The sequence below is a fragment of the Leucopleurus acutus genome (genome assembly GCF_964270905.1).
Source record: "Leucopleurus acutus genome assembly, chromosome: 9".
Taxonomy (NCBI): domain Eukaryota; kingdom Metazoa; phylum Chordata; class Mammalia; order Artiodactyla; family Delphinidae; genus Leucopleurus; species Leucopleurus acutus.
The window spans coordinates 61,076,211-61,102,352 of NC_139144.1; the positions used below are offsets into that span (position 1 = coordinate 61,076,211).

Here is a 26,142-nt window from a genome sequence, read left to right on the forward strand (position 1 = left end):
ATTTTCTGAGTACAGGAGACTATTGATAAGGAATCTAGGTAAGAGGAGAAAATGTTTGTTGATTCCCCTGAAAGCACAAAATACTCATTCAGTGAAAGCGGGGGGGCATTCATTCATTATAATTAAGGATTAAGGCTACAGCTTCTATAGTAGTGGTTCCCAAATATGCATCAGAATTGCCTGGGAGCTTGTTAAAACATAAATTGCTTGGTCCTACCCCCAAAGTTTCCGGTTTAGTAGGTCTGGGGCAAGAGGACTGGGTGCTGAGAATGTGCGTTTCTAATACAGTCCCTGTAGATACTGATGTTGCAGCTCTGGGAACCACACTCTGAGAACCACTGTTCTATAACAGGAGTTATCTCCCTAGCTGTTAAGAAAGTTAAGTTCAGATCCTAAGACATAGCACACCATGAAGCAAAGAAGGAAGTAATCATTCTCATCAGATATTTGTTGGATGAGTGAATACATGAGTGAACAAGTCCTCCATCAATACCACATTTCCCGTACTACTGGACACTACATACAAATCAAGATGGCCTTCAACATCCAACCAACCACGATAGATTTTTAAAACAGAGAAAAGACTATATAGCACACACACACACCCCTGTGATGGTCTACTAAATGTACCCAACATCTAAACTCTCCTTCTTCCTTCTAATAATAGAAGTTCCAGGGCTTCTCTGGTGGCGCAGTAGTTAAGAATCCGCCTGCCAATGCAGGGGACACGGGTTCGAGCCTGCTCTGGGAAGATCCCACATGCCGCAGAGCAACTAAGCCCATGTGCCACAACTACTGAGCCTGCGCTCTAGAGTCCGCGAGCCACAACTATTGAGCCCACGTGCCACAACTAATGAAGCCCACGCGCCACAACTACTGAAGCCCACGCGCCTAGAGCCCATGCTCCGCAACAAGAGAAGCCACCGCAATGAGAAGCCCGCCCACCACATCGAAGAGTAGCCCCCGCTCTCTCCAACTAGAGAAAGCCCGCGCATGGCAGCAAAGACCCAACTCAGCCAAAAATAAATAGATAAATAAATAAAATTTAAAAGTAAAAAAAATAATAATAATAGAAGTTCCAGAGTTTTAGCCCAGTTGCAAACTTTATTTCTCCACCTCCCCGCGGCTGTATGTGCTGAATCACAATAGGCTGAAGAATAGACAAGGTGAGAGGAGGCCAGCTTCAACCATGAAATCTAAGACCACACTCTAAAGCAGACATCGGCAAACTTCTGTAGAGGGCCAGACAGTAAATGTTTTGGCATTGTGGCTCAGACGGTCTGTGTCGCAACTATTCAACTCTGCCATTGTAGCACAAAAGCAGCCACAAACAATATGAAAATAAATGAGCGTGGCTGTGTTCCAATAAAACTTTATTTATGGGCACGAAATTCACGTTGCATATAATTTTCAAGTTAGAAAACATTTTCCCCAACCATTAAAAAATGTAAAAACCATTCTTAGTATGTGGGCCATAGAAAAACGGAGGACAGGCCAAATTTGGTGCATGGGCCGTAATCTGCCAACCGTGCCCTAGAGGATGATGAAGCAACAAGAGAGAAAGAAGATGTTCTGAGAGAGCCTCATGGAGCAGGGGTACTACCTACCCCAAACCACAGTCTATTTCTGTTAACAACAGAGAAAGAAGCTTCTAGCTTCTTTGAGCAATTACATTTCAGGGTCGCTGTTAAAAAAGCTTAGTGTGCACCTATAGTCCATGCATCTACATGTACAAAATCACATTCCGGTATGATAGTCTGAGATATTAGGACTATTTGAAAAGAACAAAAATTAAAGGAATGGAAGAGTCCTTTTTAAAAAATCCCTGATGTAAGCTTAAACTCCACATTTCCTCATAACCTTCTACGGTGGCAAAACTAACAGCAGTAAACGTCTATCTCGGTGGCTGCAGCAGCGATTGCCCGACCTCTACTCTCCCCTTATTCCTTAATAACAGAACCCTGGATGATTTACTCCACAGAAGAATTCCACTTCTCAGCCCCCCCAAGCTCAGCTGCGAGCAGGGACCGTGGGCCTAAAAGGAGAAAGGAGGCCACACTGAGCGCACACATGCGCACACACACACTTCCTGATGCTTCCCGGGACTATCCCCAAACCTAGCTCATGAGGGACCAAGAGGAGGTAAATAGGCTCCTGCCTCCCATTAAGACAGCGGTGGCCAAGCTAATATAAGCAGTAACTGTTGGGTAGGCTTCCCAGAAAGCCTTTTTGGCCGTCCTGGAAGCCTGGAAATCAGGAGCATTAACTAGAGCTCTTGGGACCACGAGGTGAAAAGAAGAAAATGGCCAAGATTTCACTTGCCATGGACCTGGCATCTGGGCCACTGAAGAAGAACAAGCTAATCTAGAATTCTTTAGCGCTCAGATATCTGTTACTAGCAGCCGATGTGATTCTAACTCACATAGGCCCCAAATTAGATCCTATTTGCACAAATGAGCAAAGATAATACCGACCACCGCAGAATGCACAGCTCAGAGACAGAATTCTCATTTATAAGAGAGCACAATACACAGGGTCAAGAGGATGTCTTCTAGAATGATGCTGCGAAAGCCAAGTTTGCCCAAGGGTCCTGTCACCATCGGTTTACCCTGACCCTATGACACCTCCTGACTGGTCCCCGGACTTGCAGTCCTATCACTGACTGCAGCTGAGAATTCAGTCTGACATGGATGCGGACTGGGCTTAGTACTAAGACGTTGAAAACTTGAATGGATGTCAAGCAACCCAGCTTCTCATTTTGGCTCATCCGCTAATGGCTTTTGGTCCTGGACCAGCCTTCCCTGGCTGAGAGACAGTCAGCTGGTCAGAACATCCCTATGTACCAGCCACTGCTCTGGGCCCTGGGAAACAACAGTGCACTTGGCTGTGAGTCCGCACCCTTAAGGAGCTCACATACTGGTAAGGGGAGACAAGGAAAAAGCAAATACCTCTAGTGGAATTATGTTACTTACGTAAGTCCTACGAAAAAACAGAACTGGGTAATGTGATAGAATGAGGAGGGTGTGCAGGCTGCTCTACTAGCCGAGGTGGAGAGAAAGCCTCTGAGCAGATGAAACTTGAATGATAAGTAGACAGTCATGGGAAAATCTAGAGAAGTAACTGCAGGTGGGATTGAGGCAACTCTGTACTGTCATCACAATTTTTCTGTAAATCTAAAACTGCTCTAAAAATCATAATGCATTTTTTAAAAATCTGAAGAGAAACCCAGGCAGAAGGAACAAAAGCAAAGAGCTTGAGGCATGAAGGATATTGGTGTGTTGAAGGGAGGGGACGGTGAGTGTGGCTGCAGCATGGTGAGTGCAGAGGAGAGAAGGACAGGGGTGGGAGGTGGTGAGACTTATAAGCATCATAAGGCGTTTGGGTTTTCTCTTGTTGGAACAGGGAGGCTGGTAAGCAAGGGGGCTTGATATGATTGACGCTTTTGAAGGATCACTCTTGCTGCTGCAGAGGACAAGCTTTAGGGGGTGGAGGAAATGACACGGAGGCAGGGGGACCAGTTAGGAGTCTGCAGCATTGGATGATGGTGACCTGGGAGGCTCCGTTGTCAGGCTCCTCCCCAATTGCAATAAGAATCAGTTACACTTAATGAATTTCATCTTTCCTAGTTTATATACAGTCTGTTATATTGTATATTGCATAAGAACGGGGAGTCTATATTCTTAGACTTAACTTCTAGTGCCTAAACAATTTTAAAAATTTTTATCTAAAGCCCTGATAACTTCTCATATATAAAAACATCATTAGGAAATAAAGTGCTCTGAATTAAAAAGCTCTTTGAGCTTAGATTGTTATCTTTTAAAAGCAGCTACTTCAGTTTTGCAAAAAGGAGAACTTAACAGAACAACGGGGTGATACTGCCCCCAAGGTGGTGAAACTGGATCTGGGGTGGGGCTGGGGAATCTCACTCTCTCTATATAAAGCGCAGATATACATACAGTACAGAAACAAATATACAGTATATCTGCAGTATTAAAACTCCATGGGGGCTTCCCTGGTGGCGCAGTGGTTGAGAATCTGCCTGCTAATGCAGGGGACAAGGGTTCGAGCCCTGATCTGGGAAGATCCCACATGCCGCGGAGCAACTAGGCCCGTGAGCCACAACTACTGAGCCTGCGCGTCTGGAGCCTGTGCTCCGCAACAAGAGAGGCCGCGATAGTGAGAGGCCCGCGCAGGGCGATAAAGAGTGGCCCCTGCTTGCCGCAACTAGAGAAAGCCCTCACACAGCAACGAAGATCCAACACAGCCCAAAATAAATAAAACAAAACAAAACTTCATGGGTGAAGGGAATAGGAGACAATGTCTGAAATAGTTCTGGGGAGGGGCTTCATGAAAAAAGGGCTGAGAAACACTGATTCATATAAACACCCTACCTAAAGCAAAATACAGACATCACTCTCTATCCCCTCATCCTGCTTTCCTTCCCAGCACTTACCATTGCCTAACATGACATTCGCTGTGTTGTGGTGGTGGTTTATCTGGGTCCCCCCAAAAGAATGTAGGGTCCAAGAGAGCAGAGGCTCTGTTCATGGCTATGTCCCCAGCACTTAGAACAGTGGAGGCACATGGTAGGTGAGGTTGAGTGTGAAAGCAGGCTGTTGGATTAGATGTTCCCAAAGGTTCCTTCTGCTGTAAGGCTCTAGGATTCTAAGATGCCTCTAATAGCACTGTTAGCCACAAAGTTTCATTTCTGATCCATCCCAGGAGGCCATTCCTTGCATACCAAAATCATCTCATAAGAATGTGGCCCCCTTTATGAACTCCCCCTGCCCAGGACCAGCTGTGTTTTAGAAAGCCTTTGGTGTATTTATCAAAGCAGCTCCTGGTCAGAAATGTCAGTGTAACAGAACCTCATGCTGCATCAGGTGATGATGAACAGATTACAGGATTTCTGAAATTATCAGCAAGACACGGACCTTTACGACTCGCATTCAGCTTCTACTTGTCAAGAGGGAGGTCATGAATTGTTTGGGAGTCTTTTCTTGGAGAAGAAAAGTTCTTGAGCTATCTGTATACCACAATAAGCATAGAACCAAAGCATTTTTTGACCTGGGAGAAACCTCAGAAATCATCCATTCCTGCAGCAAAATGCAGCTCTGGCTCGCAAAGTCCAAGTCCAAGTTTAAATTCTGGTTACTTTCTAGTGAGTGACAATGGGCAGGTTCTTTAACCACCCTGTGGCTCAGCTTCCTCATCTGTAAATTGGGAATAACACGTGCATGCCATAGGTGAATTAATCCATGCAAAGCGCGTGGAGCAACAATAATGCCTGGTACCCTGTAGCATTCAACAAATATTAGCCATTCTCACTCTAATCAACTTTTTGGTTTTCACTTCTGTTAAACTTTAAAAAAATCCTTTAAAGAAAAGTTTACCCAAAAGCCCTGTATGTAGGGGAGAAAACCCACTAGGGAGTTCTATAGAAATCCTAGAGCCCCAAGAAGAATTCCTAGAAAACCAGTGATTAAGCTCGGTGTGCATACTTTACTCCCCAGTAAATGGAGACTCAAGGTTGAAGTAACTGGTCAAAGTCACACCAGGAACCCCATCTCAACCACTGACCCTCTTGTGCCCTGTGCTACCAGGTGCCTCCTCATTATGAAGGAAGGATAGAATGTGTGTGCCAATGGAACTCTCATAGGAAGGAGGAGTCACAGGTGACACGCAGAAACCAGAGCGCACGAAGCTGAACGCTTGACCTTCATAGACAAGTATGGACACCCACCATATCCTCCAGTGCAAAGCAGGAAGTCTATGGAATCCCCAGCAGAGGGTTGTACAGCCTCTACAGCCTCTGCCTGAATATTTCCAGAGAATCCTCTACTTTTCCTGATAGCCTTTGCTACTGACTAGCTCCAGAAGCCAGAATTAGAAGCAGGATAGCGCTGTCCTTTATTCCTGAGGACTCTCACCATTCCCAGGGCAGTAAGGTGAAGGCTTTGGAGTCAAACTTGACAAGGTTACTTACCCTCCTTCAGGTTCAGTGTCTTGACCTATAAAATGCAGATAATAACACAATCTCCCTCACGGCCTTTCCGAGAGGGTCAAGAGATAACGCTTTCAATTGTGTTTAAGCACATCATTGGAGCTCAATAAATTGTAAATCCTATCAATTTTTATTATAGCTACCCATTCATTAAAGCACTGGACTATATGTCAGCTATTCAACGGAAATGCAAAATTCTCAAAAGCAGACTTACTTGTTGGTCCAGGGAAGGAACCTGAAAGCTGTTCACTCAAATTAGGTCCTCCCTTCCTCCACAGTAATAGAATTGTAGTTAGGCCCTGCTGGGGGCTACATATGCCAGCACCTGCATAGCTGCATGGAGCAATGCAATTAAGTTCTCACCAATGAAACAGAGTAGAATGATAGGTTACCCTTGGAGGCCTGGGCCATAACACATTGTATGTGCCCAGCTCCACACTCTTTTCCTTTCCTCCAACATGAACACAAAGGGTCATTCTCAGGGAAGGATCCTAGGGAACCCAACCTGCACCATGCAGAAGGGGAGTAGATGCTGGGAGAGCAGAGCAATAAGATGAAAGGAACTGAAGTCCTGAATGACTGCATGGAACTGAGGAGCCTGCTGGTCTACCCTGGATCCTTATGTGAAAGAGAAACTTCTTGGACATTTAATCTATGTGATGTTGGGCCTGTTTGTTATAATATCTGAAGCTTTTATCCTCAGTGACCCCACACTGGGAGCAATGACTTAGCTGAAAATTTACAATACTTTTTTTTTCTTTAACATCTTCATTGGAGTATAATTGCTTCACAATGTTGTGTTAGTTTCTGCTGTATAACAAAGTGAATTAGCTATACGTATACATATATCCCCATATCTCCTCCCTCTTGCGTCTCCCTCCCACCCTCCCTATCCCACCCCTCTAGGTGGTCCCAAAGCCCCGAGCTGATCTCCCTGTGCTATGCGGCTGCTTCCCACTAGCTATCTATTTTACATTTGGTAGTGTATATATGTCCATGCCACTCTCTCACTTCATCCCATCTTACACTTCCACCTTCCCGTGTCCTCAAGTCCACTCTCTATGTCTGTGTCTTTATTCCTGTCCTGCCCCTATGTTCATCAGAACCATTTTTTTTTTAGATTCCATATATATGTGTTAGCATACGGTGTTCGTTTTTCTCTTTCTGACTTACTTCACTCTGTATGACAGATTCTAGGTCCATCCACCTCAATACAAATAACTCAATTTCATTTCTTTTTACGGCTGAGTAATATTCCATTGTATATATGTGCCACATCTTCTTTATCCATTCATCTGTCGATGGACACTTAGGTTGCTTCCATGTCCTGGCTATTGTAAATAGTGCTGCAATAAACATTGCGGTACATGTCTCTTTTAGCACTATGGTTTTCTCAGGGTATATGCCCAGTAGTGGGATTGCTGGGTCACATGGTAGTTCTATTTTTAGTTTTTTAAGGAACCTCCATACTGTTCTCCATAGTGGGGTATCAATTTACATTCCCAACAACAGTGCAAGAGGGTTCCCTTTTCTCCACACCCTCTCCAGCATTTTTGGATGATGGCCATTCTGACTGGTGTAAGGTGATATCTCATTGTAGTTTTGATTTGCATTTCTCTAATGATTAATGATGTTGCCTTTCAACAAGGCAACATGTGCCTGTTGGCAGTTTCATGTGCCTGTTGGCAGTCTGTATATCTATTTGGAGAAGTGTCTGTTTAGGTCTTCTGCCCATTTTTGGATTGGGTTGCTTATTTTTTTGATATTGACCTGCATGAGCTGCTTGTACAATACTTTTGAACAGGCTGATGGTAAGATCACAGACACCATCTGAGAGGCAACTCAAAGGACAGGAGTTAGAAGAAATTAGAACAAAATTTCTTTAAATGTCCTTTAAGTCTTGTAAACACACAATGAAAATTAGCATCTGTACTTTTATCAATTCTCCTGATGTATCAATAACATAAAGCAGCCAGGGCTTCCTTGAGTTTGTAGAATGTGTCTGATTAAAGGCAAAGCATGGAACTAAACTCAAAACCTTTAAATTCCTATGGCTTCAAAAGTCTTTATTTCAAGGCAAAATGTGAAAGGGAAAAAAGAATGACTAAATCTGTTTTTAGGAACAATCTAATCTGGTCCTTGGAGCTGGAGGCTTCATGGCAGAAGATACATGTCTGGATACAATTCAGTGGATATCAGTTTAAGTTCCTACATCATAAACTTAGTGCTGCTGCAGAATGGGGACCAGAGATGAAACAGTGCCACAAACCATGCCTTTTGGAGGCTCACGATTTAGTGAGGAGAAACAGAAATAACAATAATGGAATGAAATAACAATCATGGAATGCTGTCTGCAGTACCTGTCACGGCAGATAATAATAAAAGCATTATCAGCTCATATTTATTAAACGTTTAACATGTTCCAGACCCTGTGCTAGGACTTGCCACTTACTTAACCTTCCCAACAGCCCTATATGGTAGATAGCACATTTCTCACTTTGCAAATGAGAAAATTATACATTAGTAAGTTGCCCAAAATCACAGAGCTGCCCAACCAGAACCTGAGGTGTCCAATACCAGCGACCACTCCCTCAGCCACCAGAAGGTGTGATGCACAGTGGGAGAATGGGGAAGGTAGGTTCCCTACCGGCAGGTCAGCCCTTTTCCATCCTCTGTGATGCTGGCTCAGAACTGAAGGAAGAAGGGGCACAAGAGCCATCCCCCAAAGCAGTCCCGAAGCTTTTCTAAAGCTCTGTGTGCCAGGAAAGGGCAGCACAGGGAGTGCTGTCAACCTTCTGAGCCTTGCCAAACAACTGAGGAACCAAGAAGACAAGCACAGAACACTGGGGAAATCAAAGCTTTTGGATTCTTAAGTTAACTTCAGAATAGAAAAGGGGTCATTGCTAACTAGAGAAGTAGATTCCCCTGTTCTTTGTGGCTACGTAGAAATCATTTAACTGCTTTTAAGTCTTAATTTCCCCATGTGAAACGCTTCTTCATTCCTCACTGGGGACACCCAAGGTGTGCTTCCCATGATCTCTGGGAGCAACTTCATGTTTATACAGTATTATGATCATTTTAGAGAAAATTTATATCTCTGTACTAACTTTCAAATGCTTTTGGATTTTTTCTATTTCTGATAAAACGTATCTGTGATAATGGATCGCTGTTCACTCGCATCTCCGCCTCTTCCCCTTAGGGAGGAATATATTCCCTCGCCCTATCAGCTCTGTGCCTGGCCAAGTGACCTGATTTGACCAAAGGAATGTTATAGACATGACATGAATAGAGGCCTTTAAATGAGCTTCCCTGGTTTGGTGTGGCACTTGCACTCCAGGGGCCACCATGAAAAAAGCATGTGCCCCTCGGAGCTGCTGCCCCTTCAGCCTGGTCCCCAGAATGTGCACATCAGCTGACTTGTGCCTGACCTGAGTAGAACAGTGGACTGGCAGCCTGAAGCTGGGCCACCCAGCTGAATCCAGCTTCTACCAGCAAAACAGTCACCCTGTAGACCAGAGAACATGAGAATAAGTGCTCAGTAGCTTAGCGTTAGGAGCTACTGAGTTTTGGGATAGTTTGTTATGATGCATCATTGTGGCAGTAGCTGATTAATGCTTCATCATTTTATATTCATTGGAAAGGCTAAATTACAGGTACAAATACATGTATTTCTCAGTATCTCACACTCTTTGATTTTTCCCTTAAAATGTATTAACTGCACAGGCATCCTGTCACCCAAAACACACCATATCTCAATTACTTGAACAAAGATACAGGCACATTAGAATACAGAGAACAGGGTCACGTACTCTCAATAAAAACAAAAGCTCACTTTGACAGTGAAATGTTTATACTAACTTTTCCCCGTAAGATGCAGAAGAGGGCTTCCCTGGTGGTGCAGTGGTTGAGAGTCCGCCTGCCGATGCAGGGGACGCGGGTCCGTGCCCCGGTCCGGGAAGATCCCACATGCCGCAGAGCGGCTGGGCCCGTGAACCATGGCCACTTAGCCTGCGCGTCCGGAGCCTGTGCTCCGCAACGGGAGAGGCCACAACAGTGAGAGGCCCAAGTACCACAAAAAAAAAAAAAAAAAAAAAAAAAAGATGCAGAAGAAAAACCAGTATCTATTTTTCATGGAAGAGCTACATAAAATACTATCTTTCAGAATAAAAAAAAAAGTACTGATGGTGAAATAGTATCTTCAGGCTCATATCTTCAGGTCTACATAATCTCCCTCAGTAATTTTTCTGTCCTTCCATCAGTATGTTTTAAGTTACTGCTGTCAAGACCATTCTCTCCTCTCTTCACCCCACACCCCCCCTTTCTGCCAACGTTTATATCCACTAAAATCTATACAAGATTTCACGAAGCTCCTGAAGAAAAATTTTAAGAAATCCATAGGTCCCCAGAGTTTGAAAACTATACCAAACATTATTTGTTTGTACATCATGATTATTGATCATCCTTTTCACTCCCACTCCAAAATAAAACAGCAAACACTAAATGAATTATATTAGTCAAAAATCTTTATCTCAACATGGATTGCAAAATATAAATAAAGCTTTTAGGTTTAAACAAAAAGCAAACTAGATTTGAAGAGATCTTGAGGCCAATTAGGGTTTCCCAGTCTCTACAGGGCTTTGAAGGTGGAAATGGAGTCCTTGAGCTATTTGGATGTTACAAAAAGCATAGTGAAAACTATAACCATAATAAAGCTACACAACATTCCACAACATCTTTTGGGGCTGGAGTTATTTTAACTCCTTCAGGTGACACTGGCTGACACATGTTGACACGTGGAGGTCCCTGACAACTGCTCTTATCCCACCCTCCACCCCCTCCTCCTTTTTCTCTCTGCTCCCACCACCCCAGCCTCCCTGCTGTTCCTCAAGCACGCCAGACACTCCTGCTCTGGACCTGTGCCCTTGCTGGTCCCTCTGCCTGAAACATTCTTCCCCCAGATACCCGAACGGCTCATTCATCCCCTACTTCATTCAGGTCCCTTCCAAGATGCCTCCCTCTACCTTATCTCAAATAGGCCTCTTAGCCTCTCTCTCCTGACTCACTCTGTTTTTCTCCACAGCGTTATGACTGTTTGAAATTATCTTATGTATTTGTGTTTTGTCTGCTTCTCCTGTGAGCACGGACTTTGATTGCGTTGTTCGCTACAGTACCCGCATAGTTAGTACTCATAAATATAGATCAACTGTATAAATTGAGAGTTTTAGATGTTGCTGCATGAAAATGCAGAAAAACAAAGCATTTAATTACTTACCAAGTCAGGTTGGTTGTTGGACAGAAATCTGTCAAGACTTAGAATCCATGCGGAGGGAGAAGGAAAATAACTAAAGGGACCCTCAGTAATTAAAGAGCTGGAAACCATTTTTAAAGTCAATTATTGATACGTCTCATAAGCCTGGACCAGCTGCTTAACTGCGTCGGATCCCTGCATACTCTTTAAAGGGGATAACCAGTGGCAACATATTCTATAGGACTGAAAAGGATTTCAGTCATTGTCAGATACCATTTAGGAATAAAGTATTTTAAATACCCTCTGCAATCAGTAAAAAACTCAAGTAAAAATCAGTAAAAAACTCAAGCCTCTAAAACAAGGCCTATCCTGGGACTTTCCTGAGAAGCTTCCAGCATTTGAGTATGTGACATTTCAAGAACTATTATTAAAGAGACGCACAGCCACTTAACGAGAACACGGCATTTTGTTAAGAGTCCTACAGTCATGTCCTTGAATTTCTTCATAAAAGTCCTACAAATCCTTTCGAATGATTCACAATAAACCATCACAAACAATTCATACAAAATCATATCCTGTTTTTCCACTGCTTAGTTGGTACAACAAGAAAAAATTGTGTTTTCTGTTTATATAGTTTAATAAACCTTTCTAGACCCCTAAAATGCCTTTTCTCCCAAATAGAAAATATTTATCAAATATGGAAGTCATTTTTCTAATCACATGATCTAACGTCTCAAAAACTTAGATGTAGACAAACAATACTAAATTAAGGCTGGTATATTGTGAAACGGCAAGAATTTGTGTGTGGAATGTTTTAACAGCTCATGGATTCCGACGACCACTCAGTACGACCTATTCAAATACAAACCAAAACTCTACCAGGGAAATCGAATCTCACCAAAGATCTCAAAGTAAAAATGCTTAACAAAGAACAGAAATGTATAAGGTTATTTGGATTCACCTTGTTCCATTGTATTATGAAAACAAAGAGGATAGAAGAATCTGAGGAATGTGGCATTGGGAACACCATCATCGCAGATGCAAGAAGACGGTACAATTCTATCAGTATTAACGTTTATGGGGTGTCTTCTGGTTGCCAGCCCCTCAAATGCATGTTTTTATTTAATCCTCATAACAGCACTCTGAGATAAATACTGACTTTCCTCATCTCACAGAAGCTGAGGTCGAGAGAAATTAAATAATTTGGCCAAGGTCACACAGGCAGTGGGACTGGAGGCAGCGCCCCTGACCACCCTACAGAAACGCCTCCACACCGCTTCCTCCAGAGGCAATGAAGGGAACTCACTGGCGAGTTTTCTTCTCTTCAGAATTCTCCAGAGTTCCAACAGCTAACGCACTACGTGTGTGTGGTATCTCACTACACCTTGAGATACGTTCTGTTACTCCCATTTTAGAGATGAAGAAAATGAGGCACAGAGAGATTATATCACTTGACAGAAGGAGCAAAGCCAGGATTCCAAGTGAGGCCAGCCGGCTCCAGGAACCCCAAGCTGAACTGCTGCTCCAGGGCTGTGCTCTAAACCCCTCCTGGCCAAGTTCTGTTGCCTGCTCATGACTTTAAATCACCATGGATTCTTCATCTATGGAATTAGCTAATCAGACTAGATCAACTCTAAGTTTCCTTCCAGTTTTCTAGTGGTACGATATTCAATCCATCTGCAAAAGGTTTTTTTCTTTCTTTGTCGTGAAGAAAACACCTAGGATAGAGTTTTTGAGTGGTCCTTTTTTTCCCCAAAGGAGGGAAATACCACTGAAAATGATCCTAATACACTTTCAAAACTAAGGCTCATTTTTTAGAATTTGGTATAAAAGAAAAATGATAAATCACTAAATTTTCGTATTAAAAAAAGTCAACCATTTCACAAAGAGAAATGGGGAAAAAATATATGTTCTTTCCATTACACTTTATGTAGTTTGCATAGCTTCCCTGCTGGAAATAACGGTCTTCAAAGTTTACTCTGCATCTCAGCATTCACATGAACTCCATTATAAACACAGGGTCCATCCTTACAATCTCTCATTAAATACAGTGATTAGGCACGATGCAGTAGTTTTCTCGTACAATGTTTTAAAACCCATCTGTATTAGTTGCAAACATTTAAAGATAGATTTCACATAAAAATCTTAATTCCTAGCTTCTAAAAGTAGCAGTAATAATAATAATTATAATAACAGAACCTGCGGACAAAGGCCCTGTACTCCGACCTGGGAGCACCGAGCTGCAGGTCAGTGAAGCAAGGGCTCTCTGGTTGGCCAGAGTTCCCTCTACTCCAAATTACACTGAACTTGGTCAGTTCACTCATACATTGTGTCCTGAGGATATGTGGGTTTGAGACGCTTAGGCCACAAGGTCCCCAGTTTGAGCATTTCTGCTCTAACTACATACCTGAGTTGGTATCAGGTCTTCATACTCACCTATATTAAATGCTTGCCTCCAGTAAAACTAAAAATTACATCTATTAGAATGGAAGCCCAAAAAGGTTACAGCTCTTTAAAAGTTTGATTCCTTTTTAACACTCCCTAATCCTCACAATGTTAATTATTTCATTAGTGTAAGCCACTGGGTTCCCAACCTTGGCAACATAATGGATTTAACTTTGAAGTGTTAGAAACACAGATGCTCAGACCCAGACCACCTCTGGTCAAGCACATCAGAAGGTCTGGGGGTGGAGCCCGGGCATCCTTATTTTTTCCAGGTTCATCCAAGTAACTCTGTTCTTGTTGAACACTACTGATGTAAACTCTACTGCTATACAGGGTGTGACTTATAAATCAATAAGACTGGCTCCCACAGATAAGAAACATTCTCATTACTTTCCAACATATATGACAGACACTTAAGATGCTATCGTCTTTCCAGGTTTTGACAAAATATCATTTCTTTATTCTAACATCTGAAATGAAAAGCACATATAACTTAACATCTCTTGATCAAACTTTTTGGTCTGATGTTTGCATATTTTTACAGCAAACATTTTGGTGTGGGCCCCTGAAAGTGCTGAAGTGAAGCCAACATACAAACAGGAGTTTCCAGCCCAAGCAGAACACTGAAACGCATTAACTTAAGTCACACACTGTCAACCATTGGGTTGAGTTGGTGCCAAACTCCAGACGTCTAGTGTCAGAAATATTCTATCAAAAGATCTACTCGATAAAGATCTAAAATCTAAACTATCTATAAATTACTTGGGGCCTGTGTGGCACCTGCTGGGAGTCCTGAAAAGGAGTTTTAGCCCACAGACACACCAGCCTGTCAGATACCCCAACCACAGATTAGCTCCACAAGGACAGAGGCCTAGAAAAGTTCATCTGGAATTTTAGAGGTGAAAGCTTTCCGTAATACATATTTAGCTTGAATTTACAAAAAAGCTTCAAAAGCCCCAACACCTTTATTTGATGTTTGATACCTAAGGAAGCATGGGCATAACTTACACTTATTTATGCTTATTACCATGCTATTCAGTTTACTTAACAGTAAGCTGTATAAATATGACTCTATAGATTCCCCTGCTTTTGCCATTTCTTTTTCTTTTTTTTTTTCTTTTACCGCGGGGCTCTCACTGTTGTGGCCCCTTCCGGACGTGCAGCCTCAGCGACCATGGCTCACGGGCCCAGCCGCTCCATGGCATGTGGGATCTTCCCGGACCGGGGCACGAATCCGTGTCCCCTGCATCGGCAGGCGGACTCTCAACCACTGCGCCACCAGGGAAGCCCTGCCATTTCTTATATAATTATGCCATGTATTGAGAATCAGGCAGCTAAATTAGCATTCGAGAGACTTTCACTGAATGATTTAGGTAAGAAAAGGGGGGCTTCAATTTTTAAGCCCAGATGTGCTCCTGCACCAGCCGTTCGAGGTCTAATGATACAGAAATGTGACCTAAAGTGTGCAGTCAGTGCCACCAGGGAAATGTCCATCAGGGAGGGCTCTAAACACATGCCAAGAGGTCAGGGCTCGTAATTCACAATGTTTGTATAGCTGGGTCCAGTTAGGTATCATTGGTCCAAACAGATTTTTAAAATAATGCACATGAACATAATGACATTATTTTAATTTTGAAAATCTAAAGTAAAAGAGAAGTTTGTAAGTGTTTACAGTGTTAGGTATTATGTTTGAAAAGAGTCTTCCACCCCCACATAAATAAGTATCGGTAAAGGAAAGAAAACCAGTCAGCATCTTTAGACAATTCAGTAATTATAACCATTTTAGAACTGCCAAATTATTGTTTTCATTACTGTTACTGTGATGCTGGGATGCTCATGGACTCTCCTAACCTACATAAACATTTTCTTAGAAGCCTTGAAACATTTGTTCCCTTTGGAAATGCAGCCATTCTGTAAGACACTTAGGTATACAACAGCCTTCTATTAAAATGCAAACATCTCATAAAAAGTCACAGTTTATAAAGAGCAAGTGCTAAGGTATATGGGGACACCCGAGAGCAAAGCCTGTCCCTCACTCCCCTGAGCATTTTACTGGCTGTGTACTTCATGCTGGGTTATTTGGTCTAGGTCTTGGTCTGTTTCTTATGCCAAATGGGACTCATATTGAATTCTTAAGCAATGCGTATAAAGCAGCTAACCAGTGCATCACTAGTGGACACTTAATGATGGTAGTTATTGTTACTATTTTATATAAATAAGATTGTCAGAACTGTCCAGGTGGAATCAGGATTCAAAATCCAATTCTGTCTAGCTTCACAGCCCCAGCTTCTCCCCACTGCAGCCCCTGGCCTCCCTTACACCAAACATCCCTGGCAAAGATGTGGAAGGGATGCAAGATACTTTTTTGTCCTAGCATTGTTTAAGCCCTAGAATGTTCTAGACAACAAAATACGGTAGGTCAGGCAAAAAATGATTCAACTAAGCTTCGTAATATTCTCAATCTGGAAAAGGATTAACCAAGTTCAATTCCCAAGTGTAAAAATAAAGAAGTGGATTTCCTTTTCAAATCTCCCTTTAAAAAAAAAAAAAAGTCTTCTTAAAATGTCCTTAATATAAACTACCCTAAACTAATTACATAACTAGTGTCTGTATGTGTGCCATTAACATATACACATAAACAAATAAATATGTAAGTCCTCACATATGCACACCTCCAGAGATGATTAGCTTCAAAAATGCTTTTCACTGCCCAAAGTTCCCTTTGTAACTTATTCTTTCCACAGCCCAAGACGTTTCTTGATTTTTATTTTCATTTCATTTCTGAAAACACTTCTTGAGGAAGATGCTAGGAGGATGGCAAGGCCCAGTCCTACAGAAAGGGGCCAAGTTTCCGGGGGAGTCCATAGGTGGCTACCATAAAGTACGGTGCACACAATTCTGGCAGAGACATGAGCCAACGCTACAGCACAAAGAAGGAAGGACCAGTTATGATGATGCTATTTACTGAGGGAAATGTTTGTTTTTTAATCTTACCAAAATAAACAAGCATTCTAGTCATATTTCACCAGATAAGGTATTTAACTAATATGGTAGCATATTTAACTCAAAATTAGAAGGCGGTACTTCTAGGATAGAAATGTCTAATTCATAGCTTGCTGTGAGGGTGAATCAGATACTGTATGAAAATTGTTTAGAACTGTATCTGGCACATAGTAATGACTCTCTAATTAGTACTAAGAAATGGACCCAAGTTTTACAGGGCCTGCAGCTTTAGACCCTGTTTATGAAAAAAACTGCAACATTATAAATACAAAATGCTTAGAAAAGTGATTATTTAGATTTTAAAAAATCACAGCAAAATACAAAGTTTTAAAGCTGACATTACCAGAACAACACAAAATCGAAATTCAGAAAAAGAATCCAGTATGTGAATTAATTTATCACCTGAAACACTGCTGTAAATACTTCTTTGGGGCTGCACACTCTTGATTACTTCTCATATGACAATGATTCATATTAATATCATTTTCTATACGGCACAAAGATAAATTGGTATTTCCTCAAGCATGGGTGATCAAAATTTATTTTTAATTATTGATAATTCAGAAAAGTTACTTTTAGCCTCATAGCTCATTATGATGCCATATAAATTTTTAGGATTGTTGTCAAATTTGTAAACACTTATTTTCTTTCACATGTGAGCCACAAGCATCCAGGGCATTCCAAGTCTCCTTGTGCATTGACTAACTTTAAATATTTTTTGTACTGATGACACTCAGTAATCAGTTTGTTGTGTTTTTTGTTGTCACTGATATGTGTTTACGTATGTGTGTATCTACACATTTACACACTCAGGTCAAACAAGAAACTTAAACATGGAATTCCCATTAAAAAACATGGTGCGTTTATAAATGTGTATTTGCATTATTGAGTATATTCCTAACAGAAAGAACTTCCATGTCAAAGACACTTAGATGAGAACTGAATCTTCTACTTACAATTTTATACATCTAATAAGTAGAAGAATTTTCCAGACTAGCTTCTGGCTCCATACCATATTCAAACCATATTCCCACCAGCAGAAGTCATAGTACAGATTCATGTGCAATATTAACCCGTCCCTGCCCCTTTTTGTACAGACCCTAGGTGAGCTGGCACATTGGCACATCCCCAGGTGGACGACATTCCTGGGAAGTGATTCCTACCCTAGGATGGCTAGGAATAACTTAACTAGACACAGAGACGACTGTGAACTGAATAAATACATCCCACTCAACCCAAACTAAAAGTGTCCCCAATTCAACTGCCCCTTAGCTATATCTCAGAAACACTCTCAATTCCGATGTCACTGAATCCAAGGAGAAATGTTACAGAAGGGAAGTCAGAGTGGAAAAGGATAATGTTACCCGACTGCTGTTAAAATCTTACACCCTACAAATTTTACAAGTTATGATGTCATCCATGAATGCATGGCTGTGTACACTGGTGGGCTCCTCTAGGGCCTTGGAAAGGGCTGGGTGAACCCAAGCAATATATTCAGAAATGGTAAAACATATACTGTACAAGTGAGGGGCCCTGGGGCTTGCAATTCATTAGCTTCACAATAAATCTGCCTCTGTGGTCCTGATTATTCTTCATCATTTATCTCAGTCTGTACATGTCTGGGTCTCTCCAAATAAATTTCAATCCTTTGGAAACAGGAAGTACAGTCCTAAGTACTGTAGATAGAAAACACTCAAAAATGTTTGTGGTAGTCCTCACTATGCACAGTGATCTAGGGAGAGAGAGAAATGTATATATATCCACCTATAAATACACATATGTATATATGTATACATATATCTGTGTGGTGTATATACACATACATATATAAATACACACATATACATATGCCATTTATGTATGCATTATATATGTATTTGTATTATATATTTTATATATATAACATTTATCTACACATTATGTATATATATTAATTCTATATATGTATAATACCAAAGAAAGAGTGAGTCTTTTCAAATTAACAGCATGGTATCCAGATCTTGTCCCTTCAAGGAGGTCTATCTCAGAAGAAAGGCACTATTAGAGCCTGGCAGACAGAGAACAGGGCTTCCTTTAGGAGGCCAGTGGGTGAGCCAGGCCATCAGGAGACTATCAATGCTCTCTAGTGCTGGACAGAGAGTCTGTAGTTAGTGACCCAAAAGAGGCACTTTGACGTCTGCCAAAGTGGAGAGGGAGTTATTGGGAAGACTTCATCCTTAAAGAGAATATCCATTAATCTGGTCTGTGCTTGCAGCTGGACTTTAAAAAAAATAGGTCAAAACTACTGCATGATTACAGTGCTTAGTGCAAGGGGAAAATATAATTTTCTTTCAACTGATTTAGCATATTAAATGAAAGCCTTTTTTTAAAGAAACATATAATAAGTTTCTGACATTTGCAGTTTCCGATTTTCAAATTCTAAATAAAACAACATCTGCTATTCAAGAATAACACTTTAGCCAGGTCAGTATGGAACAAATCTATTATCTCGTCATGAAACAAAATGTATTATCTGCAATCCAGCAAGTACTAATGTTTCTTCAGTAGTACCCAGTCTGTACCATGTCTGCACTGTTAAGATCTGAGGGCAGGGGTAAGGATGGGGTGCGGAGGGAAACCTAAGGACATGCGGGGTATGATTCTTGTCCTAAAAGCAAAAGCTGGAAAAAAAAGGGAGGATTTTTAAGGGCTTCAATAGTATTGTGCCCTGTCTCTCAGACCTCAGTCTAAAACTCAAGGCCTTTGGCTTCCAGACAGTCCTAGGAAAGCCCCTCTCATCACGTATCACCAGCCTGCTCCAGTCTGGAGGCTTCTTCCCTGTCATCAACAGAAGAATCGGGTTTTCTGAAAACAGCTGTCAGTTTGCACTTCTAGAATTGTCAAGGTGGGAAATGTCACCAAAATAATTGCACTCTAAAGGAAACTAGTTTCCAAAGAACACGAATGCTTCTGTCAAGTTAGTTGGCTGTAGGCAAGAGTTTTTCTGTCTGTGCGTTTCAGTCATACATCAGAAAACATGGACAGGAGAAAACAATCAAAAACTTGTGAAACTTATGAGACGGGATGTTCACTAGCAAGGTTTTATAAAGGGTGATTTGACTGCTTTCAGGTGACAATTGGGCAAATGCAAAAGCCACTAAAGATGGTGTTTTGGAGGAAGTTTTACATTTAGGGGTCCCCCACTGGGTGGTGTGTGCACACATGTGTGTGCGCCCACTCATGCACACACACGCACTTAAAATCTCCCTGGCTCTCTACCTGGGACCTTCTAGTGAACCATGGGAGGGATTAACAGGGCATCCTGCCACCAAGCCACAGGGTACAGGCAAAGAGCAGGGCGGGCAGTGACAAGCCTTTAATTCATCCATTTATTCAGTCATTCCTTCTCTCCACAGGAAATGCCCTCGTGGGAATGTGCCCACAGCCCCAAGGCACAGTGCCTCTTTCTAGTCTTGGGTTTTTTTTCAACTAAACGCAGGCCACAAGGAAAGGCCATGTTGGAAGCCGCTGGCCTTGACACCACTTCCTAGTCCACAGCGGCAAAGGCCTTTGCCAGAGTCTAAAGTACCTCTGGCCACACGGAAGAGAAGGTGGCCAGAGGCTGCAACCCCAACGCTGGACTGTGGGTGTCCCATTTCTGACTCTCAGTCTTTCCTGGGACAGGCCTGGTGATTTTATATAGTTGTAGGTGGATACCACCCACATTCTATTAATCTCTAATGTAGACCTTCATAGGATTCCAACATACTTACTTAGCAAACACACAAAATGGCAAGAAACTGGATGACGTACATAACTTCCTACTACTGAAGTGAGTGAGTACTTTACACATAGTAGCTCACTTAACCCTCATCAGCCACTCCACGGGCTAGGTGCTATTATGAGCCTCATTATACAGAAGATGAAACTGAAGCCCAGTGTGGTTAAGTCATCTGTCCTTAGTCAAACGGCTGACAAGTGGCAGAGATGCATATTGCAAACCAAGCAAACAGGGTTCACCATGGGGCCTCCGAGATGATCCTCATCTCAAGGGGTCAGAGTTACTTCCTGAAGGAGGAAGCAGACCGGCTGGGGGTGGAAGGGGAGCAGGGCCAGGGCTGTCTAGCTCTTCAGCTGTCTGGCAATTTGGCACAAGCCCAGGTCTGCATACCTGTCTGAAATTCAAATTCCAGCTCACACTTACCAGTCACGGAAACTTAGGTGAGTTAAGTAATCTTTCTGTGCCTCAGTTTGCTCACCTATAAAGTGGAGATAATAAGGGCCTACTACATATCATACACCCATCTATTTAGTATACAGTAGTACGGCTTTAACGTAATGCAAATTTTTACCAAACTGTCCTTGGAGCCAAATCCTACATTATTGATAATAACTACCTTATTTTTCTTTCCGGAGACTTTGACCTTTATTAATTAGATGGTTTACAAATCTATCCTACGAAATGAAGCAGTATGGATTTATTATCCGGATTTTAGAGATGAGGTGACTCACAAGAAGAAACCTGCTGACATTCAGGGTCAAGACCCAACCAAGTCATAGCTACTGCAAGCCACCATTAGGCAACAACGCTCCACTTCCTTATGGGGCCCCGACAGAAAAGTCTTAGTCAAGAATAGCAAAACTGGGCTTCCCTGGTGGCGCAGTGGTTGAGAGTCTGCCTGCCAATGCAGGGGACGCGGATTCGTGCCCCGGTCTGGGAAGATCCCACATGCCGCAGAGCAGCTGGGCCCGTAAGCCATGGCCGCTGAGCCTGCGCATCCGGAGCCTGTGCTCTGCAACGGGAGAGGCCACAACAGTGAGAGGCCCGTGTACCGCAAAAAAAAAAGCAAAACTGAGGCTCCCAACATCTGGGGAAAGTTCTAAATGACCTGCTCGTTTAGTACCATCACAAGAATAACCGAATCTGGTCAAATCTGTGTTTCAGTTTAAGAGGTGCAAGCTGCATTCTTGTTCCCTCTGCCTGGACCTTAATGTTCCCTGTTTGTCCTCATGGCTAACTCGCTCACTTCTGTCAAGGTTTTGGCTCACCTATCAGCTTCTCAGTGAGGCCTATACTGGCCAACCAATTGGAAATTCCAACACTTCATCTCCCAATCCACCTTAGCCTGCTCTAATCGGTCTCTTCCATACCACTAACCACCTGCCAACATACTATATAATTTACATCTTATGCTGACTATTTATTGTCTATCTCCCACCACTAGAACATAACCTCCCCAAAGGTTGGGATCTTTGTTCACCAAAATATACCAAGTGCCTAGAACTGTACCTGGTACAAAATTGGTGCTCGATATCTATTAGTATATAAATAAAAATCAAAATGCTTTTGATTCTTACAAATGTACCAAATAATCAAATCTAGTAAGAATGATTAAACAGTTGTCTTTCTCAGACCAAAAGCCAAAGACTTCACAGCACTGGGATGCACAGACGGAGCAGACATCTCATGAGTCTGTGACATGACCTTCAGTGCTAAATTTAGGGCTCTCAGTGTTTCTATGATTCCTAGTTACCAGTTCAACTTCACCTACCTAGGATGTGTATGTCAAGAGTGTTTCTACAAACTCAAGTATTTACTCACAATAAGAAGCAAACAAATCCTGATCAGCTTTTCCCATCTCCAGGAAACAAAGCCAGGCTATGAATGAATTGACAGTGAAGCTGATGGAGAAACACTTCACACCTGCAGGGCTGTGGGATTTCTAGGCAATTTAAGTTGAGGGGGAAGGGTTTTAGTTGGGGTACCCAGCTTGTGCACGGAGACAGGTGCTCCAGGACTAAACCAGCAATGAAATGCAAGAAAATGGGACCTCAGGTGCAGCACTCCTCCAACAGAAAGGAAAAGAGCTAAAACAGATGATGGTGCAAATCACACTTCCTTTGGCTCTACAGCCCCAAATCCTTGTTCCTAATGGGTATGGATAATTGGTTAACAACAAGAACTGAGTGTACACGTGTAACAGCTACTCTCAAATTAATGCACTTAATTAATCTGAACTAAGCAATACAGTTATAATGAAAACTATGGGCTTTGTACACTAAAGGCCTTGAAAAATCTGTCATGCAAGAAATATGCCATATTCCCATCTGTAAACCTTCATTTCATTACTGCTTAAGGATTTTGACTAGTGGTTAAATGGTAATAACTCAGAAAGGTCAAGATGGACCTGTTACTTGAGCACATCTCTAATACTCCTATAATTGCTAAATAACAAACTCCTTGAAAAAATTAAAGATAATATTAACATATATCTTAGTAGTCTTCATGCATCATTTTAATGTGGCCACTTGATGACAAAGACTCAGAATTGGTAAATCAATCATTAAAAATAACAATCTCTCCAAAAATTTATAGACTGACCCACAAACAATAAATTCCACTTAACAATACATGTAGTATAGAACATTCACCAAATGCTTTATCTGGTATATTTTCCACTCATGTCCCTTCATCAGAAGTGTATTTACATGACACTGCCTACTAAGTAGGTTGTTTTTATTCTTCTTGAGGTCAATTCTTATTTCTTTCTGCATATGGGGCTGTCTTTGAAAGTAAGGGGCCTCTCCTCAGTTAAGGTACAGAATAGTTTCACTTGGTCTCTTCAGCCAGGGAATTCTAAGTGTTTGTTCATCTAACATTTACTTTCCATAAAGTTTTCTGATGTCAAACTAATTCCAAAGTACAGTAATTGTTAGCCGCGCCTCCAAATTCACCTAAGTCATAGCTACTGTTATAAATTTAAATGTTCAATATTTTCACTAAAAGAAAAACACTAGCCCTTTGGGGGTGACCATCACTTAAAAGTTTTACAAAATTTATGGACCACTTAACCCTCTTAAAAATGTTTGCACGATACTAAAAACAATTTCTACAAACTTAAAGAATTTGAGATTCACCAATAGTTTTAAATTATCTAACTGATTACAGACTTAAACCCTCAAGAAGGATAACTGTCTTTAACACATTTTAATAAATATAATTTTATTTTCTTTTAACCAGCTAGTCCAAGTAGGCAGGCAATGTGGGGAAATTATTACTTACATTAATTACAGTTTATCCTAAAATAACTGTGAGTGAATGGGATATGCAATGACAGCCTTCCCTAGGTCAGGAAATGTTATTTATATATTTATATAATACATACTTATTATATTTATATTTTTTATTTATTATTGAAAGTAAGAGAAACAACTTCAACTGACAAAATTTCCATTGGAGCTTTGCATTACTGGAGTTTTAGTATTATTTTAAACTACCCATCATGAAAAATCTGATTTATCCTTTAAGCACCTTCAGTTATTACTATTCAATCATGATGATGAATCAGCAAATATGTTACTGCATTAAACTGCTTTTAAGACTACCAAAACTTCCCTAGCTCTTCTGTCACACCTTTATCAGAGGAGATGGCAAAAGTTATTACACGGATGTTTTAAAACTTCGTAAGTTTCAAAACCTGGACAATTACTCATCCAGATTATGTTTTGAAAGATGGTTTGTAGACATTTTCAATGAGTATTTCCCGTTCTGGATGTCCCATCATATACCCATTCTAAACTAGCATTCAACGTTTATTAAGCACTCACTGTGTGCAAAGAGAAAGCATTATACTAAGAGAAGGAGCTTAAGGCTCGGCCTCATTTTATTCGTGCATAAATACACAGCAGTCGTGATTTATTCTCTCAACTTTGTAGAAACGTGAGCTGCATCCACATGGCAAAATCCATAGCATTCATTGGGAAATGACTTTCTGGGGGCAATTCACAGGTTCTCTGGATTAGGCAGCCCCGTTGGGGCATCACGCGGGCCCTTCATCTTCCAGCCCACACAGGACAACTCGTGGGCTCCGGCCACACCTTCCGCAGGTGGCTGGATCGCCCGAACCACACGAACCCGACCCATCTCTCCTCGCAGCAGCTCCGGATAGGAGCATGGAAACGTGTGCAAGGGCTTCTGCTAATTAAAGGACTTGTTGAAAGGCCCCGGGGTCTTGGGCAGGAAGAGAAAGCAGCCGCCCCGCGGGGTCCCCCTCCCCCGCGGCCACCAAGTCCCCGGCGCCCGGGGCGCTGCGCAGGCCGCCGCTGCGGATACCCGGCGCAGCCGGCGCACCTCGGGCCTAGCACCATTTGAAAGGCAAATCTCAGAGCCGGAGCGCATTTAAATGCCCTGCCCCGGGTCCTGGGGGACGGCTCTCCAGCGGACGCAGCCGCAGGGGCCTCCGGGGCGGCGCGGCCCTGGGCGCTGGGCGCGGCCCGCGGGCGCACCCGGGACCTCAGCCCGCAGCGCCCCGGCAACCGCGCCAGGCCGGGGCAGAAGCGGGCGCCCTCAGGCCAGCGAACCCTGCCGCCGCCGGGGGAAAGAGCAAGCGTCGCGTCCTCCGGCCGCGGCTCCGGCCCCCTCCCGACGCACCACACCTAGCAACCAGCGCTGACAGGACGCAGTGGCGGCGGTGCCGGGAGGAGGAAGCGGAATGGCTGCCGCGGTGGAGCCACCCCCGCCCCCCCGCTCCCACCTCCCAGCGGCTGCAGCCGCCGCCGAGCCCTGACAGCTCGAGCCCGGGCGGAAGCGCCGGGCGGCTTGCAGCGCCCGCCCCCAGCCGCCCCCAGCCGCCCCCAGCCGCTCCGACCACCCGGGCCAACTAACTCCGCGCTCCTGCCCAGAGCCGGCCGGTCGCCCCGCCAGCCCCGCCGCGCCCTCCGCCCCGCGCCGCATCGGTCCCTCCCCCCGCCACCCCCTCCACCGCGCAGCCCCACTCCCACCACTTCGCCGCGGGCGCGCACGCCCCTCGGAATCCCCCAGCCCGCCAGCGGCACCTCGGGGCGCCCGCCCCTCCCCCTTCCTCTCCCCCAGCCCCACCCTGCCCCCATCCCCACCGCACCTCGCGCCTCCGCATCCCGCCACCCCCATGCCCCGGGCTCCCACACACCCTCCCCGCCCCGCCGCCGCCTTCCTCCCTCCTGACCACCCCTGGCCATTCTGGGGTTCTCGCCTGGGCAGGAGTTTCCGCGCGCCGGGCACCCCCGCCCACCCCCGGGCCATTTACCGATGTGGTTGTCTTCGATGTGCTCGATGAGGTCGGCCAGGGTGGGGAAGTGGAGTCCGCAGCCCCCGAATCGGCAGGTATTAGAGAAGAAGGAGGCGGCGGCGATGCCTGTCATGGTGCTACATCGAGAGCCCCCCTGGTGTCGGCTCAGCCAGCGCCGGGCGGGCGGAGGGAGGGAGGGAGGCAGGGTGGGGTGAGGAGAGGAGGGGCTGGGGGAGGGGGAGAGAGGCGGGGTGAGGGGAGCGCAGAGGACCGGACGGAGGGAGAGGGGGCGAGAGCGATGGAAGGATTGCGAGGAGAGACCGGGAGGCAGAGGGGAGGGGAGGCGGCGGCGGCGGCGGCGTCGGGAGCGGCGGGGGGAGAGGCGGGGGGAGGGTGGGGGTGGGAGTGAGGCCGCC

The 26,142-nt window shown here is 43.7% G+C and overlaps 1 protein-coding gene across 1 annotated transcript in view; it reads right to left on the reverse strand.

The window, feature by feature from the left end:
• Positions 1 to 25,879, reverse strand: part of JAZF1 (JAZF zinc finger 1) — a 337,583-nt gene extending 311,704 nt beyond the window's left edge. Inside the window, exon 1 of the mRNA XM_082846108.1 lies at positions 25,745 to 25,879. Within this exon, the coding sequence (XP_082702234.1) occupies positions 25,745 to 25,859 (115 nt within the window). The 5' untranslated portion in view covers positions 25,860 to 25,879. The remainder of the gene's footprint in view (positions 1 to 25,744) is intronic.
• Positions 25,880 to 26,142: the final 263 nt, after the last annotated feature.